Raw genomic sequence first — 17,404 nt, 5'->3', positions numbered from 1 at the left:
AAGAGAAGTGACTGTCCCAGGTCACATAACGGTTCCCAGTGATGACTTCTCTGTGCAGGTCCCTGGGCTGGCCATGGCGGTCGGGATCTAGGAGGGAGGGGCACTCACACCCTCTTTCTGCACTTCTGAGGGCCTGGGGGCCAGGAAGGGAACCATCCCCCTCAGCCTGTGCTGGACCTGGCTTGTGGCCTCCTGGGATGCAGTTTCTGGGCCTCGGGCCAATGCGACAGTCTGGGAACAGAGCCTGCTTGAGTCACAGGTGGCTGAGCTGATGCCAGGCCACCATGAAAGCGGCTAGAAGGACGCAGTGCCTGGGAAGGGCTGGGGGTGGCAGTGCAAGGTTAGACGCAAGCAACCCTCGGGGCAGCCAGGTCTGCCCTGAACCTCTCCCTCGGGTCGATGGCATCTCCGAGCCTCACTCTGCTGATCTGTGAAATGGGAACAATAAATGTGGCAGCCTGTGGCAGGGAGGGTGCAGCAAGGAGCTGAGGGCCCCTGTTTAGAATGGAGACCAGCACACAGTAAGTCCTTGGTCATCTCAGCTGGAGATACTAGCATGATGGGGATAGGCCCCCCACCCCTTGTCCTCTGCCCCGGTGCCACACAGCCTGCAGTAACATCCAGCCTCCTGTGCCAGACTCCCCATTTCAGACCCCCTGAATGGGGCAGCCTCCCTCCTGGCCAGTGCTGGGTAGGCCTGGTCCTGGAGGGTCAGGATACCCACTCCTGGTCCCATTTCTGCCCTGGCTGTTTTCTGCCTGGGAGCCACATATTCCAGCCTGAGAGTGGGGAGTAGGGACCCTTCACCCCAATGTTCCATGATTCTAGGGTGTTTGCTCCAACCTACTCCTTTCATCGGGCAAGGCAGGCCCCCTCCTAACATGAGGTTCCTAGCACGGGGCCCCCCCACATCGCTCACTGTGTATAAAAGCAAGACTCTCCTCCTGCAAACATCCTCTGAGCGCCCTCCTACTGCACAGGCCAGGCAAGAGTGCAATGGTGAAAAAGCCGCATTAGTCAGACAAACACAAGTTGCTACAAACTGGCCAAGGAAGCATGGAGGGAAAGGCTTCCAGCCAGGCAGAGGGAACAGGGGGTGCAAAGGCCCTGAGCCTGGAGGGAGTGTGGCATGTTTGAAGAGCAAGGTGCTCTGCATGGGGACTGGAATCAGGGGAAGGAAGAAGGCAGGGTAGAGTTCAGGGGAGATCCTGAGGGCCATAGGGAGCCAGAGTTGGTTCTGGAGGCTGTGGTTAAGCTTCCTCTGGTACCCACGTGGGGAATGGGCCTGGAGGTCTGTCTGGCCTGAGTGGAAGCAGCTGGCACAGGAGTCCAAGTGCCAAGGTGTTGGAGGCCTGGACTGCGGGGCCTCGAGGAGGGGGTAGGTCCCAGAAGGGCACTGAGTAGGATCCCTGCGTCTCCTGCACCGCAGCCTCAGCAGCCCCGCCATGACCACAGGGGTCCTCAAACGAGACCCAACGCGGGCAGGGAGCACACTGGAGCTCACTTACTCCCGGTCCCGGTCGCCCTGCCGTGCCTTCCCCCTGGAGCGCGTCCGGGGACCTGCGCGCACGTGTCCCCGCGCAGCCGGCAGCCCCGGACACCTGCCGCCGCCCGGGCACCCGCCGCCGCCCGGGCACCAACAACCTAGCGAGCAGGCCGCGCGCACGACCGAGCACAGCCCCGCGCGCCCCCGCCCCGCGCACTGGGAGGTTGGCGGCAGGCACGCGCTGGCGGGAGTGCGCACGGCGGGCCCGGGAGGCGGCGGCGGCGGCGGTGGCTCTTGTCGGCTCCGACGGCCCCCACGCCGCAGCCCGCGCCGTGTCCGCGGCAGAGCCGCCCAGGTGAGTGGCCGCGCGGGCCCCAGCAACCCCGCTCCTCCCGTGTCCCGCAGCCCCCATCCTCGCCCAGGGGCTACTCGCCCCGCGCTTCCTTCTCCCGCACATCGCCACTCGCCAGGCCCCCGCGTTCCCCCTGGAAACTTTGGGGGCCACTCCCCACGCTGGGGTCCCCCGCCCCTCCACTGGGGCACCGAGGAACGAGGAGTCGGGTGGGCGTCTCTTTGGGGTAGTGAGAATGCCTTGGGGGATGTGCCCCTCTCTATGGGAAGAAGAAGGGGGCACTGGCTGGGGTGGAGGGACCGAGACAGTCGGGATGGAGGCTTCAGCCACTGTCCTTCCTGTCCATCCCCCACCGGGGTCTGGTCCAGCGGGCGGTGGGAGTGAGGGGGTGGTGCCAAGCTAACAGGGAAGGTAAAGGGGGCTTTTGAGGTCCATGCCAGGACCTGCTCCATCCCTGGGCCTGGGGACAGTTCAGCCTGGTGGGAGGAATTTGAGGGTGCAAGGCTGAGCCCCCTGCACTGTGGACCAGTGTCCAAACAGCACGGAGGATTATGGGGAGCTTCTCTCTATCCCCAGAAGCTGGGCCTCTGGGGTTTGGCCATAGGGGCCCCTGAGCCCCATTCAACAAGTTGGGGATGGGGGAAAGCACCTAGTGCCTCCATGCCGGCACAAGAGCAGACCCAGCCCTGCCTTTGGAGAGCGCCATGCAACCTCTTTTTCAACATGTGCCCTGACACTAAAGACAGCCCTCCATTTCTGAGGAGTCAGAACTTTGGGGGCTAAGGCTCCAGAACCTGCATTTGAAACAAGCGGCCGCTGGTGAATTCATGTGTGCACAGAGATGGTTGAGAGCCTCATGCTTCTGGGAGGGCAAGGTAGGAAGGGGGCATCTGGTGTCACATGACAGCAGGCAAGGAGACCGTCTGGGACTTGATGGGAAGCCTTTGGGACCAGCAGGGCTGAGACCTGGAGCAACCCAGGTGGGCTCTGTGGAGGAGGTGTGGTAGGTGTGTGAGTGCCCAGAGGTGAACACAGGGTCCCAGTGTGGATGAGGCCATGGGAACCAGGTGTGTGAGTGCGGAAGAATGTGGTCTTTGTGTGGAGCTTGGGCCCCCATGGGCTGTGGGTTCATTGCCTACAAGCAGCAGCCATGTGTGGCAGGGTCTGAGCTGGAAGACCCTGCAAGCCTACCCATTGATGCAGTGCTCTTGCTCTATCTGGATCACATGGGTTGGCGGGAAGGGGCCACCCAGCCATGGCACGAGGCTCGGAAAGGCTAAACCCAGCCTTTCTCCTCCTGTTGTTCCATTTCCCGGCCTAGCTGGTGACCTGGCAAAGGACAGCTGCTCTCTGAGCTCCAGTTTTGAGACAGACACGAACACCAGACTTATCTCGCACAAGCTGAGACAAACGGCTGCACATCACACCCAGGCCCGGTGCTGTCATAAACTAGATGCTCAGTTAATAAGGGACTGTTACTACCATTACCACTATTGCAGTAGCTCAGCCTTGCACCCGCTCAGCCTCAGTGTGCTCATCTGTAGAATGGGGGTGGTTGCTCTTAGCCACCCCCAGACTAAGCCTGGGATCTGAAGGTGCCTTGCTGAGTGGGAATAAAAAGCAGATCCGAGGCAGCAGCTTGATTTTTCATCCCACAATTCTGTCATTCCCGGGCACCCCTGAGTCACCACCTAGTCACCAGGTAGAGAACTCTCCAAACAGAGCTTGTCCCAGGTTGGCCCAAGAAAGCCACCCACCAGCACACGTCAATCCTGAGCCTCAGAAGAGAGCCCTCTGCCCTCCACTCTCCAGTAAGACTCTGGGACTCAGTGGGAAGGAGCTGGCATCAGCCCCAGGTTCAAATGGTGACTCTCAATCTGTGATGCCAGGTGAGCTGGGGACCTTTCTGACCCTCAGTCTCCTTTTCTCCAAATGGCCTCCGTTATTCCACTCTTGGGGCCGGACTGGTGGGAGAGCAGCCACAGTATAGCATGGGCATCCAAACGGTAGCTCCAGATCTAGAGGCCTCCCCTATACCCCACAGGCTGGCAAGGAAAATGGGTCTGGAGGCCCCCAGTCCCCTAAGGGGTAACATGGACTCACAGCAGAGGGAGGCTAATTAGGGCTTAATGAATTGTCATGGATGAGATCCCCAGGAGCGCCCAGATCTAGGACGCAGGAGGACCAGGCCTGGGGTTGTTGGCAGTGTATCCCCAAAAGCAGGCCTTGCAGGGCCCCCACCTCCCAAGTCTGAAGCTTGAATGGGGACACCACCAGTGCCTGCCAAACCATGCTCTCCTGGCTCCCTCAGGCCCCAGCTGTGGCAGGGGAGGGTTAGGGTGAGAGGGTGGGGCAGCAGAAGGAGCAGCCTGGGGACAGAGCTGCCAAGCTCCATCATCCGTCATCTGTTCCCCGCCCCGGCCCTCCCTGTGGGTTCACTTGACGCCTCCAGCCCAGACTGGTTTTGGTGTTGCCCAAAGGAGTCTTCAGCACCCCCTGGCCTGGGAGGGGCCAGGAGGGCTTGTCCCATGCGGCCTGTGAGGGAGAAAGCTCACTCAGAATAAAGGAGGTGGGTGGGAAGCAGCTGGGGTCCGGGAAGCGGGGCTCAGGTACCCTCCGCCACACTCTGTCTCCCCCTTGTGTTGAGAGCTTCATGGCAAATTAGGACAGCTTGGGGTGGAGGAGAGGAGGGCTCTATTTCCCAGGTCCTGTGGTGACGGCCAGAGTTTGGGGCCCCTCCTTAGGTGGGCCCCCCACCCCAGCTGATACTGAGGGCAGGCCCTGTGAGGGGGCTTGGCCTCTTCCCCCTTCCCAGCCCCTGGGGCTGGCATGCGGCCCACTTACTCTTCACCATCGCAGAGACCCTGTCAGTGTCTCCTGTGGCTGCTGTGACAAATCAGCACAAACCTAATTGGCTTAAAACAGCACAAATTTATCATCTCACAGTTCTGAAGGTCAGAAGTCCTAAACCCAGGTGTGGGCAGGGCCAGTCCTTCTGGAGGCCTGAGGTGAGGATCGTTTGGGCCTTTTCCAGCTTCTAGAGGCGCCGCATCCTGGCTTGTGGCCCCTTTCTCCGTCCTCACAGCCAGCAGTGCTGCCTCGTCCATCTCTGACTCTGACCCTCCCACCGCCCTCTTGTGAGGACCCAGTGATGACACTGGATCCCCAGGATAATCCGGGGCCATCTCCATCTGGACGTCAACTCATTAGTGTCCTTAATTTCATCAGCACACTTAATCCCCTTGCCACATCAGGAAGCATTCAGAGGTTCTAGGAATTAGGACATGGGTGTCTTTGCGGGGACTGTTGTTCCACTGACCACAGACCCCACCTTCCCTGTTGGTTTTCTCCATAGCAGTGCCCGCCTGGGGCCTCTGTTTAACTCTTCCTTGCTTCTCACCCGTCGACGGAGTGGTGGGGGTTTTGTCTATTCTGTTCAAAGCTGTTTCCTGCTAGAACTAGAACAGCGCCTGGCACACAGCAGGCACCATTAATGCTTGTGGAGCATATGGATGAATGAATGAGTGAATGAACAGATGACTGTGTGGTACTTAACCAACGTGAAACGACTTAACCAAGAGCAGAACGGGGCCCTGGACTCGGCTCCTGACCCTGTCCGGCACCCAATGGAGAGTTTTCCAGAAGGGTTCTGGTTTACAAAGTAACTTCTCAGCTGATTTCTCATTCTCCCCAACCACCACACCCATCACCTGGGAAGGAGGTTACTAATCATGGGAGTCCCTTTGGCAGAGGAGGAGACTGAGGCTCAGGGCATTGGAAGTCTCTGCCCAAGGCCGTGGGGCGGGCTCCAGCGGGGACCCAGGAGTCCGACTCCAGACTCTCACTGACTCTCTGCTCCATGCAGTGGGTATTACCAGGCCCTGGAGACCCGTCTCTGCGCATGGTGGAAACAGAAAGAGGAGTAATGCAGTCCTCGTTCTGATGACAGCGCTGTCCTGGGAGGAGACAGGGCTTTCCAGGCTCAGGCAACACAGGGGGATAGAGTCAGGCCATCTTCAAGCTGCAACTCAGAAACATCACACTCCTGCTCAAACCCCCGTGCCTCCCGCTGCTCTCACTACTGAGTCTGAACACCTCGAGGTGTCTGTAGCGCCCTGTGCGGTCTCACCCTCCCCGATGCCAGCTTCCACCCCAGACCCAGACACGCCTCAGCCGCAGCCCCTCTGCTCCTCCGAGCGCCAAGCTTACTCCCACCCAGGGGCCCTTGCCCTGGCGGCTGTCCGCACCTGGAACACCGTGTTTCAGACTTTGGCCCGTTGGATTCCTGTCCCCCATTCAGGTCTCAGCTCAGACCGGCCCCCCCAACCTGCTGGACAGAGAGCATCAGCTCAGAGCAGACCTCTGCTTGCCCCAGACCAGCCACCTCGTGCGTTTGTTTCCTTGACTCTTGCCTGCTCTTCCACTCAACACGTTGCTCACCAAAAGAAGCCAAGCGCAAAAAGCCACACAACGTGTGATCCATTTACGTGGAATGTCCAGAACAGCCACAGCCACAGGGCCAGGAAGTGGGATAGTGGTTGTCGGGGGTTGGGGGAAGAGGAGGGAGAATGACTGTTAATGGGGGTGGGTTCCCTTTGGGGGGTGCTGGAATGTTCTGGAACTAGATAGTGGTGATGGTTGCGCATATCCATCACTGTGCTAAAAACATTGACTTGATCCCTTGAAATGGGGAAAATTTCACCCCATGAAGGCTGGGATGCAACTGTGCTCAGGGCCCTGCACGAAGGAGGAAAAGAGACCCCGAGTGTGACTGGGCAGCAGGCTGTCTGTGTGTGGGCTGGCCCCCACTGCTCTGGACAGGCCCCTGCCTCCTGCCCATGGTGACCACGCTGCCCTGCCAAAGGTCTCCGTGGCCTCCTCTGTGGCTCGTCGTGCGTGGCAGCAAGTCTCTGCCCTTGAAACGCGTGTTGTCTGTCTACCCAGTCCTTCCCCTGTGGGCCAGACTGGAGGGAACCCAGGCCCAGGCCAGTCCCCGAGGCTCCTCTGCCCTCATCCATGTCATCGTAAGCTCGCTGACCCTAAAACTCTCTGTGGCTTGGAGCGAGGGAGCCTTCTCCACCAAGGGCAGCTCTGAGGCCTCACAGTTCTGTCTGACTGGCGCAGGGCAGGCTCCTGGGTCTGCAGAGCCAGCAGAAGTCAGGGTCCCATGGAGGACAGGGCTCCGCTGTCCCTGGGAGAGCCCTGGAATATAAGGTGTAGAGTTCTGGGTTTGAGTCTTGAATCTGCTTCTCACCAGCTGTGTGACCCAGGCCTGTCACTTCCCCTCTCTGGGCCTCTGCTTCCCTGTCTGTAACACAGGCTGACAATCAGCCTATTTCTTGCTGGGGATGCCTGCTCTCTGCCTGGTCCCCTCTTCAGCAGGGGTCCCACCTTCGAGGTCATTGGGCCATGTTTGGGAACATCCGTGGTTATCACACACAGGGCGCTTCTGGCATTGAGTGGGTGGTGCCAGAGCTGCTGCTCAGCACCCCACAGTGCCCAACCCGGCCGTCCACAGAGAGTGTGACCCAGTCTCTGTGTCAGCACAGAGGGAGGGAGAGAGACCCTAGGGGAGAGACCCTCACACCCCCACCCCCAGGTCCGCTCTGCAGAGGGGAGGGCTGAGGCTGAGAAGGCAGAATGTCTGTCGGGGGCTGTGGCATGAGCTGGAGGCTGTGCCGGCAGGTGGGCCAGTCTGGTGGAGGCAGGAGAGGCAGATGGGGGCAGATCTGGGCTGTATCGGAGGTGGAGCTCACGGCACCTGGAGACCTGGTGACAGGTTGGCTGGATGTGTGAAAGAGGACTTGAAATTACTCCAACCTGTGTGAGATGGGGAGCAGGGACCCCCCTGCCTGCTGCCAAGGGTGAGGTTTGGGTGCTGGGGGCCTCCTGGGAGAGGTCAGGGATGAAACTGGGTCCCTCGCCTAGACCTCGGAGGAGACATGGTGGCTGAGACACAAAATCAAGAGTCGATCGTGAACGGTGGGTGTCCTGGGAGGACAGCGGGAGAGGCCCCAAGTGGGTGGCAGGTCTCTGGGGACAGAGGGGTTCTGGAGGGCCCTGGAAACTTAGCCCTGCAGAAGCAGGACTGGAATCCAGACCCCCATCCTCGTTGGGACCCGGGGCCCTGGCTTTCTAACTCCACCGTAAGACTCAGCCCTCCAGGGGGAGGACGGGGGCGGGGGATCCTTGCTTGTCTGGGGCGGGGGGGGGGGGGGGGGGGAGGCAGCTCTTTATCCTCTGAGAGTGACAGAGCTAGAGGGGCACTCAGGAGACCGCCCTCCTACATGCTCTCCCACTTTCAGGCCTGGCCCGTGTCCGGGAAAGTGAGGGAATGGGGGTCCTGCAGGCAGAATCGAGTCCCCACGGTTCCCTCTCCAAGAGCCAGGCGTTCTCCCAGGTGGGGGAACCAGAACCCTAGGGGGAAGATCAGAAGCTCAGGCCCAGCTGCAAGTCCCCTCCCCGTGCGCCCCAAGCCCCGCAGAGGAGATGACAGGGCCTCGCCTGCAGGAGAGGTTAGACTTGACAAACTGGGTCACAGCTTGAGTGGCCTCCCGCCTGCCCCATGGACCAGCTGTCCTCTCAACCTGGGAGTAATTATAGAGCTGGAAGTCCAATGCCCCAAGGGTTCTCTGTTCTTTTGACAGGCTAGGTCCAGAAAGGGTGTGTTTTCCATTATGGGTCACACAGCAGCCCATTGGAACTGAGGTCTCCCGCCAGCCTCTCCTGACTATATCGCAGTAGCTGTGCCCCAGCTCTTCCGACCTTTCATCACTTGAGTACTTCCTGATTTTGTTCTTATCCACACTCTCCGGCGACTGTTTTTTAAAAATTATTTCCAACTTAAAATGTTTGAAAAGTTCCTTTTCATCTCTCTGACCGCAGCATCCAACTCTCAGCCTCCGTGCCCGAACCGCACGGCCACCCTCACCGCATTGTCCCTGCTGTGCCCTCCACAGATTGCCCTTCCTGCTGCCGCCTGCTTGCTCCCTTTCTCCCCTAAGCCTTTGCGCGAACATCCCTTTCTCAGCGAATTAGATCACTGCGGCCCCTGGACACCTATCACCGCCCTTTTCCTGGACTTATTTTTCTCCACTTGCGCACCCGAGCCAGGAGAGGCTGTATTATATCCATGGGATGTCCGTTATATCCCAGAAGCTGACCATTTTGCCTTCTGTGCTCTGTGTCCCCAGCACCTGGAAAGTGCTTGGCACCTGGCACCTGTTTGTTGACTGACTAGTGGACTAAATCAATGCATAGGGGCCCCAGTGTTATGGTATCTCTGTAGGTGATAGAAAATTGGTCTAGCCAAAACAGAACTGGATGAACTACCAGGACCCTGTTCTGGCTCTGTAAAAAAAATTTTTTTAAAAAATACTGAGTGTTACCTCCCACTTTTCCTGAGACTTCTTCCCCTGCCACCTCTGATGTGCTGTGTGAACCTGAGCTGGTGACTTGAGTTGCTTTGAGCTTCAGTGTTCCCATCTGTAAAGTGGAGGTGACAGCAGCACCCCGTGAGGTTGTTGTCGGAATTAAAGGAGCCAGTGCAGGTGGAGCCCTTAGCCCCAGGTTGGCACAGAGCAGGAACTGTAGAAGTATTCACCATGGTGGCGATGATGATGTTGCTGCATTAAATGAGGGTTTAAATGGCAGTTCAGGAAGACTAAGGTGGGGACATCAGTACAGAGATTAACCAGTGACATTGGGGTGAAACCCAAATAAAATTGTTGAGAGAACCATGCGGGGAAGGTGTTCCAGGTTTCTGGTACAGCATGTGCAAATGTCCTGAGGCAGGACAGTGCCTGGCACTCTGGAGGAACAGTGAGGAGGCCTGTGTGGCTGGAGCAGAGTCAGTGAGGGGGAGAGAGGGAGAGGTTGTGATGACAGGGAGGGGATGGGGCAGGTTGTCCAGGGCCTGCGGGCCCTGGGAAGGCTTGGAATGTTACTCCAGGGGTGTGAAATTCTCTCCTGCAGAAAGAACAAGCGAGGCAGCTCTGCCCCACAAGGAGTCTGTACTTGGGAGGCTGAAAAATATCAGCTATTCTTCCCAGAGACAGAGCCAGGGAGGTCTGACTCCTCCAGAGCAGGCTGCTGAGGTCCCGTCCCCCATTCCTGGTCAAGGGGGGACAGTTTCCCTGGACCGTAGGGAGCAGCACAACAGGGAACTGGAAGTGACCTCAAAGCCAAGGGCAGGTTTAAGGTAGGCATGAGGTGGGCTGCTGAACAGGGAACCATTTGTTCTTGCTGTCTTCTCCCTCCTACCTGGAACACAGCCTCTCCATGTGCTGTCCGGGGCAACAACATGGGAGAGAATGACCTTGGGAAACAGCTCCGGAGGATTACGTTCCTTGCAATGCCCAGGTTAGGGTTAAGACAACTGCGGTGAGAGGGCACAACCAGCCAGCTCTTGCTCCTTCCCCTCGGCCTCCCTGCTATGTTCCCCGCTGGCTTCCTCAGCTTCCTTCCTCACGGTGTGACTGAGTCCTCAGCTATGCAGGCTCTCCTCCCGCCTGCTCACCCCAGTCTCTGCCTCCATCTTCACGTGGCTCTATTCCCTCTGTGTGTGTCTGTATGTGTCCAGATTCCCCTCCTGTTATAAGGACACCAGTCATTCCACCGGGACCACCCTACTCCAGTATAACCACGTCTCAACTAGTCACGTCCGCAAAGACCCTACTTCCAAATGAGGTGGCATTCATAGGTGCCAGGGTCAGGACGTGAGCACGTCTTTTCAGGGGACCCAGATCTCTCCACTACGGACTGCAGCTAGCACGTCAGCTTTCCTGGTCTGAAGTCACCTTCTCGTCAGCCCCGGTCACTGTGACCATCCATCCGTGCCGCTTCCCCTCACAGCCCCTGGTCTCCTTACCTGTGAGGTTTCCCCCCTCATTAAACTTTGTTTTAATGGGTCTTAAAATTCTGTGACAGAGTTTTGGTCAAGTTGTTTCCATTAACAAGCACCGAGTGTCTGGAATGCGTTGGCGGCCATCAAGTAGGTGCCGTGTCTCATGCCCGGCTTTGGCCTGATTAGGACACCCTAGAGAGTGTACAGCCCAGTGGGAGGAGAAACAATGGAAAGAGTTTTAAGACGTGCTTTGATTTCATGTGATGGTCAACCTCGCACAGACAGGTAACAGAGGGAGCACAGGATGGGTTGGGGGCCTGGTGAGAACTCTGGGGAGAGAGGGGGCATGTACACCACCTGTATCCCCACCTGACCAGCGAGAGCCCCCTGTTCTTCGGTGGATTCAGAGCCTGCTGTATATGTATAGTAGGCACTCAATAAATGGGGAGGTTTGGGGCACCAAAATTTTTTACATTATGTTTGCATGATTTTTCTCCAGTTTGGTAAGTGCTTTCTTTCATCATTTTTTAAATTGAGAAAAATTCACAATACATAAAATTCACCCATTTAAGGTACACAATTCAGTGGGTTTAGTATATTTACAAGATTGTGGAACCATCACCACTATCATATTCCAGAACATTCTATCATCCCCAAAGTCACTCCCCATCCCCTTCCCAGCCTCTGACAACCATGAATCCACTTTCTGTCTCTGGTTGTGCCTGTGCTGGAAGTCTCACATACGTGGAATCACACACTGTGTGGCCTTTTGTGTCTGGCTCCGCTCCCTGAGCATCATGTGTTCAAGGTTCTTCCACGTTGTAGTGAGTGTCAGAGCTTCACTCCTTTTCCTGGCTGAGTAATATTCCAGTGCATGGATGGACCACCTTGGGTTTGTCCTTTCATCTGTATATGAACACCTGGGTTGTTGCCACTTTTTGCCTAATAGAATGCTGCTGCCGTAGACATGGGTGTACAGATTTTTGTGAGGTTGTATGTGCTCAGTCCTCTTGAGTGGAAACCCAGGTGTGGGACTGCAGGTACCACGGTGGATAACGGTCCACGTGAGCACTACTAGGGCGGGCCAAGGAGACAGAACTCCGGTGCTAATAATGCCCCCGCCCCCAGGTACCCATGAGGATGTTGGCGGGGCCCTAGGCCCAGGTTCCCTAGGCTCCGCACCATGACCTGCTGGCTATGCGTCCTGAGCCTGCAGCTGCTGCTTCTGCCTGCGGCCCCGCCCCCGGCGGGGGGCTGCCCGGCTCGCTGCGAGTGCACTGCACAGACTCGCGCAGTGGCCTGTCCCCGGCGCCGGCTGACCGCTGTGCCTGAGGGCATCCCGGCTGACACGCGCCTGCTGGAGCTCAGCCGTAACCGCATCCGCTGCCTGAACCCAGGCGACCTGGCCACTCTACCGCTGCTAGAGGAGCTGGACCTGAGTGAGAACGTGATCGCGCACGTGGAGCCTGGCGCCTTCGCCAACCTGCCACGCCTGCGCGTCCTGCGCCTGCGCGGCAACCTGCTCAAGCTCATCCCGCCGGGGGTCTTCACGCGCCTGGACAACCTCACGCTGCTGGATCTGAGCGAGAACAAGCTGGTAATCCTCCTGGACTACACCTTCCAAGACCTGCGCAGCCTCCGCCGGCTGGAGGTGGGCGACAACGACCTGGTGTTCATCTCACGCCGGGCCTTCGCGGGGCTGCTGGCGCTTGAGGAGCTGACCCTAGAGCGTTGCAACCTTACGGCGCTGTCGGGCGAGTCTCTGGGCCACCTACGAGGCCTGGGCGCCCTGCGGCTTCGACACCTGGCCATCGCTGCCCTAGAGGACCAGAACTTCCGTAGGCTCCCTGGCCTGCTGCACCTAGAGATTGACAACTGGCCGCTACTGGAGGAGGTGGCCCCTGGCAGCCTGCAGGGCCTCAACCTCACCTCACTGTCCGTCACTTATACCAACATCACCGCCGTGCCAGCCGCTGCGCTGCGCCACCAGGCCCACCTCACTTGCCTCAACCTGTCGCATAACCCCATCAGCACAGTGCCCCGCGGGTCCTTCCGCGACCTGATCCGCCTGCGTGAGCTGCACCTGGCCGGGGCCTTGCTGGCCGTGGTGGAGCCACAGGCCTTCCTGGGGCTCCGTCAGATCCGTCTGCTCAACCTTTCCAACAACCTGCTGTCTACGCTGGAGGAGAGTACCTTCCACTCAGTCAACACGCTGGAGACCCTGCGCGTGGATGGGAACCCGCTGGCCTGCGATTGTCGCCTGCTGTGGATCGTGCAGCGCCGCAAGACCCTTAACTTCGACGGGCGGCTGCCGGCCTGCGCCACCCCTGCGGAGGTTCGCGGAGACGCGCTGCGCAACCTCCCCGACTCTGCCCTCTTCGAGTACTTCGTGTGCCGCAAGCCCAAGATTCGCGAGCGGCGGCTGCAGCAGGTCACGGCCACCGCAGGTGAGGATGTGCGCTTCCAGTGCCGCGCGGAGGGCGAGCCGGCGCCCACTGTGGCTTGGGTGACGCCTCAGCACCGCGCGGTGACCATCGCCAGCGCGGGCCGGGCACGTGTGCTGCCTGGGGGCACACTGGAGATTCGGGACTCGCGACCGCAGGATAGCGGCACCTACACGTGTGTGGCCAGCAACGCGGGCGGCAATGACACCTACTTCGCCACGCTGACTGTGCAGCCTGAGCCGGCAGCCAACCGGACCCTGGGCGAGGGCCGCAACGAGACGCTGGCGGCCGCGCGCTTCCCACTGGACCTCACCACCATCCTGGTGTCCACAGCTATGGGCTGCATCACCTTCCTGGGCGTCGTCCTCTTCTGCTTCTTGCTGCTCTTCGTGTGGAGCCGGGGCCGCGGGCAGCACAAGAACAACTTCTCCGTGGAGTATTCCTTCCGCAAGGTGGACGGTCCGGCCGCCGGCGCTGGCCAGGGAAGCGCCCGCAAGTTCAACATGAAGATGATTTGAGGGGTCTCGGGGACGATTTCTCACTGCCCTGCCGGGGCTGCGGCTCCTGGCCAAGCCAGGAGATTCAGTCTGTCCCCGCGAGCCCCTCGCTGGCCTGTCTGATGACACCTATGCATTCTCCAGAGGAGTGGCTGTAAGCCGACTCCTGGCAGAACCCACCCCCCACTTTTTTTTTTGTAGAGACCCAATTACAGGACTTTTTTCATCAATATGTGTCTTTTGCAATTTCTCAGGCGTTTTCTAAAGGTTTTCCCTTGTCTCCCTGGCCCTGAGAGGTCATTGAGCTACATGGACTGGAGGAGGGGCTCAGAGACCCCTGGGGTCATCACACTTAACAGTTCACATCTGGAGACACACAGCTGCTGCCCCCAGAGCCCCCTGACAGCTCACACTGGGGGAGATGCCCCTGGAACGCTTGAAGGGCACACTAACGCCTATATGCTGCTCACACCTGTACATCCCACACTTCACACCCCAGCACACACGTATTCACGCCCAGGACACAGACACGCAGTTCTAAAGTGGAACACACACACCTGACACCCAGCTGACACTAAACAGGTGCTCCAGGTTCCAAAGCTAACCACGAGCACACAGGGTTCTTGTGAGAGCACAACTCACACCTGGGATAAGCAGCCCACATTTGGAACACAGCCAGCTCACACCTGAGTCACATGTAGCTCCACCTGGGACACACCATACTCCCACTCAGCTGGCCAACTCTGGGGGTATCTTGGGGGCTGGGCTAAGATCTTGTTAAGCTAGTCAGGCTCACCCTGCGGGTGTGCAGGATGCTAGATGGTCCCTGACATGCTGGCCCTACCCTCACTCCCAGACTTGCACCCACCAGGACCCACCAGCCATTAGGAGAAGCCATTTCCCCAGGTTCCTCCAGCACCCTCAGAGATTGCCACTTGGCTATTGAGCCCACACCATGCTGGAGGAGCAGCTTCCCTGGCCCCTGGTCCTGGAGCATAACTTCTGGGGTGTCCTCCAGCAAGCCAGCTGTAGTGACCTTCGATCCTGAGTCTACGCTACCCCTGAGCCAGCCCCGTGTCCTGCTGTTCACCTGGGGAATGAGACCGGCAAGTGTGGGCGGCTGCCAGGCACTGCAGTGTCGTGTGCACTGCAGGGCAGCAGTGGAGAACAGGCCAGGACAGGGGTTCAGGCTACAAGAGTCCTGGACCTCATTTGTTGAGAGAAGGTGACAGAGGCACCTTGGTCCCTGCAACTCTAGGTCCAAAGAGAGGAGTCATAAGCAAACTGTATGTAGCTCAGGTTAAGAAAGTGTTTCCCCAAGGTCACTGCTCCATAGCTCTTCAGAGAGTGAGTTCCCCATCATTGGAGATAAGCAAAAAGGAGCTGAGGTATTGCAGAAGTATTCAGACACCAGACAGGGGCTGCCCATGGCCCTGCCTTCCCCAGCATGGCTCATGCCCCCACTCTCTCCCACCGCTGACAGCAGTCGAGGCGTGGTGGGGAAGGGGCACCGGAGACTGCGGGGCCGACTTCAGCCAGAAGGGGGCTTGGCCTCGAGCCAGGTTAGGACAATGTTCTCAGTGACCTTAGAGGAAGGCTGAAAGTTGGCTGTGTTCCCATCACGCAGTGTAATCTTGGTTGGTGACTGAGAACCACCTGAACTCTGGGGAATGGGCCTGTAAAACCCACTGCTACAAGTATAGAGGCTGGGTTGGTGGACAGGCCTGATGGTGGACTTGAATCCTGGATCCCTCAAAACCATCTGAGGTGAGCCAGAGAGAAAGCTAGGTCAGCCCTGGGTGTTTTGAGCAAGGATTCAGACAGCATTCAAAAGGGGGCGTTGGCTGTTGTCTCTGGGCTGTGGCTGGAAAGGGCAGAGGCCCCAGCCCTGCCCCATGGGATGCACTCAGGCCGGCATGGCGGGGTGGCGGGCCACCGGCCATGGCCAGTCAGGGTGGGGGCTCCGTCCCAACCTGCTTGTGAGAGAAAGTCAAAAGGGTGCCCAGCAACCTCACAACCCACATGAGTAAGGCAAAAACAGCTAGTTTTTTCTCTTAGCACTTGCCTGACCTTGGTTGCCATGACAACCCTGAGGGCCTTTCAGAACGACATCCAAGTACCTTTAGTATCATGGAGAAGGGAGAGTGGTCTGTTCTCAGCAGTGTTAGGATTTACAGACCATCACACATAGTGGACCCTCCCAGCACCCTTTGCCCGCCCTCTGTCCCAACAGGAACCAATACCCACCCCCACCAGTCTCCTTGCTGTATTTGGATGGAATCAAATAAAAATGAAACCAATTTAATAACAAACTTCTGATTTTAAAAAAATATGGGAGGAATGGGGCCAGAAAGTAGGGACGAGAGATAAGGGGCTGCTGGGGTCCCACAGGGGAGCTGCCTGGCTCCAGGCCCAAGGCTGACTGAGTCACGGGGTGTCTACCGAGAGGGCGTGAATGGTGAAGAGTTAAGGCTGCACTTCAGGAGCACCCATGCTGTTTCCAGTGCCACTCGCTCCCCTGTATTAACTCCTTTCAGGCTGAGGATGACTCTGCGAGCTGGATCCTGCTATTATCCCATTTTACAGATGGGCAATGGGAGAGTCAGAGGCTGGAGGGCACTTGCCCAGAGTCTCCAGAGGGGGAGAGGCAGGTGCTGAGAGGCGTGGTGGAAACTGGTTGTCAGAGAACACCCTACCCCAGTGTCCTCTGGGGGCAGAGCCAGCTCCACACTGTGCCTCTGGAGCGGGTGGCTCCCTCCCCCAGGGCTTGGTGGTGGTTTCCTCTTCTGAGGGGGCCCGTCAACTTTCCTGTCTCTGGGGGCTCTGGAAAAAGGCAGGCCGCCCTGAGAGCTTGATGTAATACTAATAAGTACTTCATTCTCACTGTGACCTCCACCTGATAGATGGGGAAACTGAGGTACAGAGTCTGGTGACAGGAAGCCTGTGCTCTTTTTTGGAAGGAGGTGGACCAATTCAGAGCAGTCAGCAGAAGCCATGGGCAAGGGCACCCCAGTGTTGCTCTCCGGGCCTCAAGTTTCCCCATTTAAGAATGAGCAAAGGGTTTCTTTTCTGCCCTGCAGGAGAAAGACGCAGAACAGAGACATGCCAGGGGCTGCGGGGTGAATGCTCCGAGCTGGGTTTCAAACAAGTCAGGAACTGGGACTGTGGGCCATGGGTGGAGCCCGAAGCCTGTCGAAAGGAGAAGCGAGTCGCAGCCCACGCCTCCCCGCTGCGCCTCTGCAGAGGGCGGCTTCCTCCCTCAGCGCCTGGGACCTCCTTTTCCCCATCCCTCCTGCAGCAAACGCAGGCAAAATCATTGCCTCGTGTGCCTCAGTTTCCCCATCCACAGGGTTTGCTGCGTCCCTTGTTCAAACCGGTATAAGATCCAGGATTTTCCCAGTCCTGTCTTATTCTTGGGGTGGGAGGAAAGGGAAGTCAGATGATTCCTTTTCTTTCTTTTTTTTTTAGAAGAGAGATTTCAATTATTCAGTGTTTTCCATTTTTAAATGGTGGATGTAGAAGTGTAAGCCAGGGCATCTTCCCACAGACATTTACAATGTGAATAGAGAACAAGACAGACGCCACTTAACGAAGGCAAATCATTCCAGGACATAAATATATGTGTTTTTGCAAATACAAGTTCTCATTCAAATGGATACCTAAATACTGACTCTGTGGTGTTTCAGTTATATCCCAAAGGGCTTTGGGGTGTCCAGGTGTGAAATAAATCCTGTTACTAGATAAAAGTTAGTGGTCCATGCAGCCAAAGAGCCTTTGCAG

At 57.9% G+C, this 17,404-nt stretch overlaps 1 protein-coding gene across 2 annotated transcripts; it reads left to right on the top strand.

Moving 5' to 3' along the window:
* The first annotated feature begins 1,685 nt into the window (after positions 1 to 1,685).
* On the top strand, positions 1,686 to 13,854 carry LINGO3 (leucine rich repeat and Ig domain containing 3). 2 transcript variants are annotated; one of them, XM_028520678.2, is made up of 2 exons: positions 1,686 to 1,841; positions 11,812 to 13,854. In XM_028520678.2, the coding sequence occupies exon 2, from the start codon at positions 11,867 to 11,869 to the stop codon at positions 13,643 to 13,645; it is 1,779 nt and encodes a 592-aa protein (XP_028376479.1). In that variant the 5' UTR covers positions 1,686 to 1,841; positions 11,812 to 11,866; the 3' UTR covers positions 13,646 to 13,854. The 2 variants fall into 2 exon arrangements, with proteins under 2 accessions (XP_028376479.1, XP_035888065.1); XM_036032172.1 differs by lacking the exon at positions 1,686 to 1,841 and adding an exon at positions 10,391 to 10,968.
* The last annotated feature ends 3,550 nt before the right edge of the window (positions 13,855 to 17,404 follow it).

Source organism: Phyllostomus discolor, chromosome 8 (genome assembly GCF_004126475.2).
Source record: "Phyllostomus discolor isolate MPI-MPIP mPhyDis1 chromosome 8, mPhyDis1.pri.v3, whole genome shotgun sequence".
NCBI lineage: Eukaryota > Metazoa > Chordata > Mammalia > Chiroptera > Phyllostomidae > Phyllostomus > Phyllostomus discolor.
Note: the sequence above shows the minus strand (reverse complement) of the source record. Positions and strands in the feature narration are given on the sequence as shown.

Excerpts from the sequence above, each read along its gene's own strand:
- LINGO3 (XM_028520678.2), top strand. The coding sequence starts at position 11,867 with ATGACCTGCTGGCTATGCGTCCTGAGCCTGCAGCTGCTGCTTCTGCCT.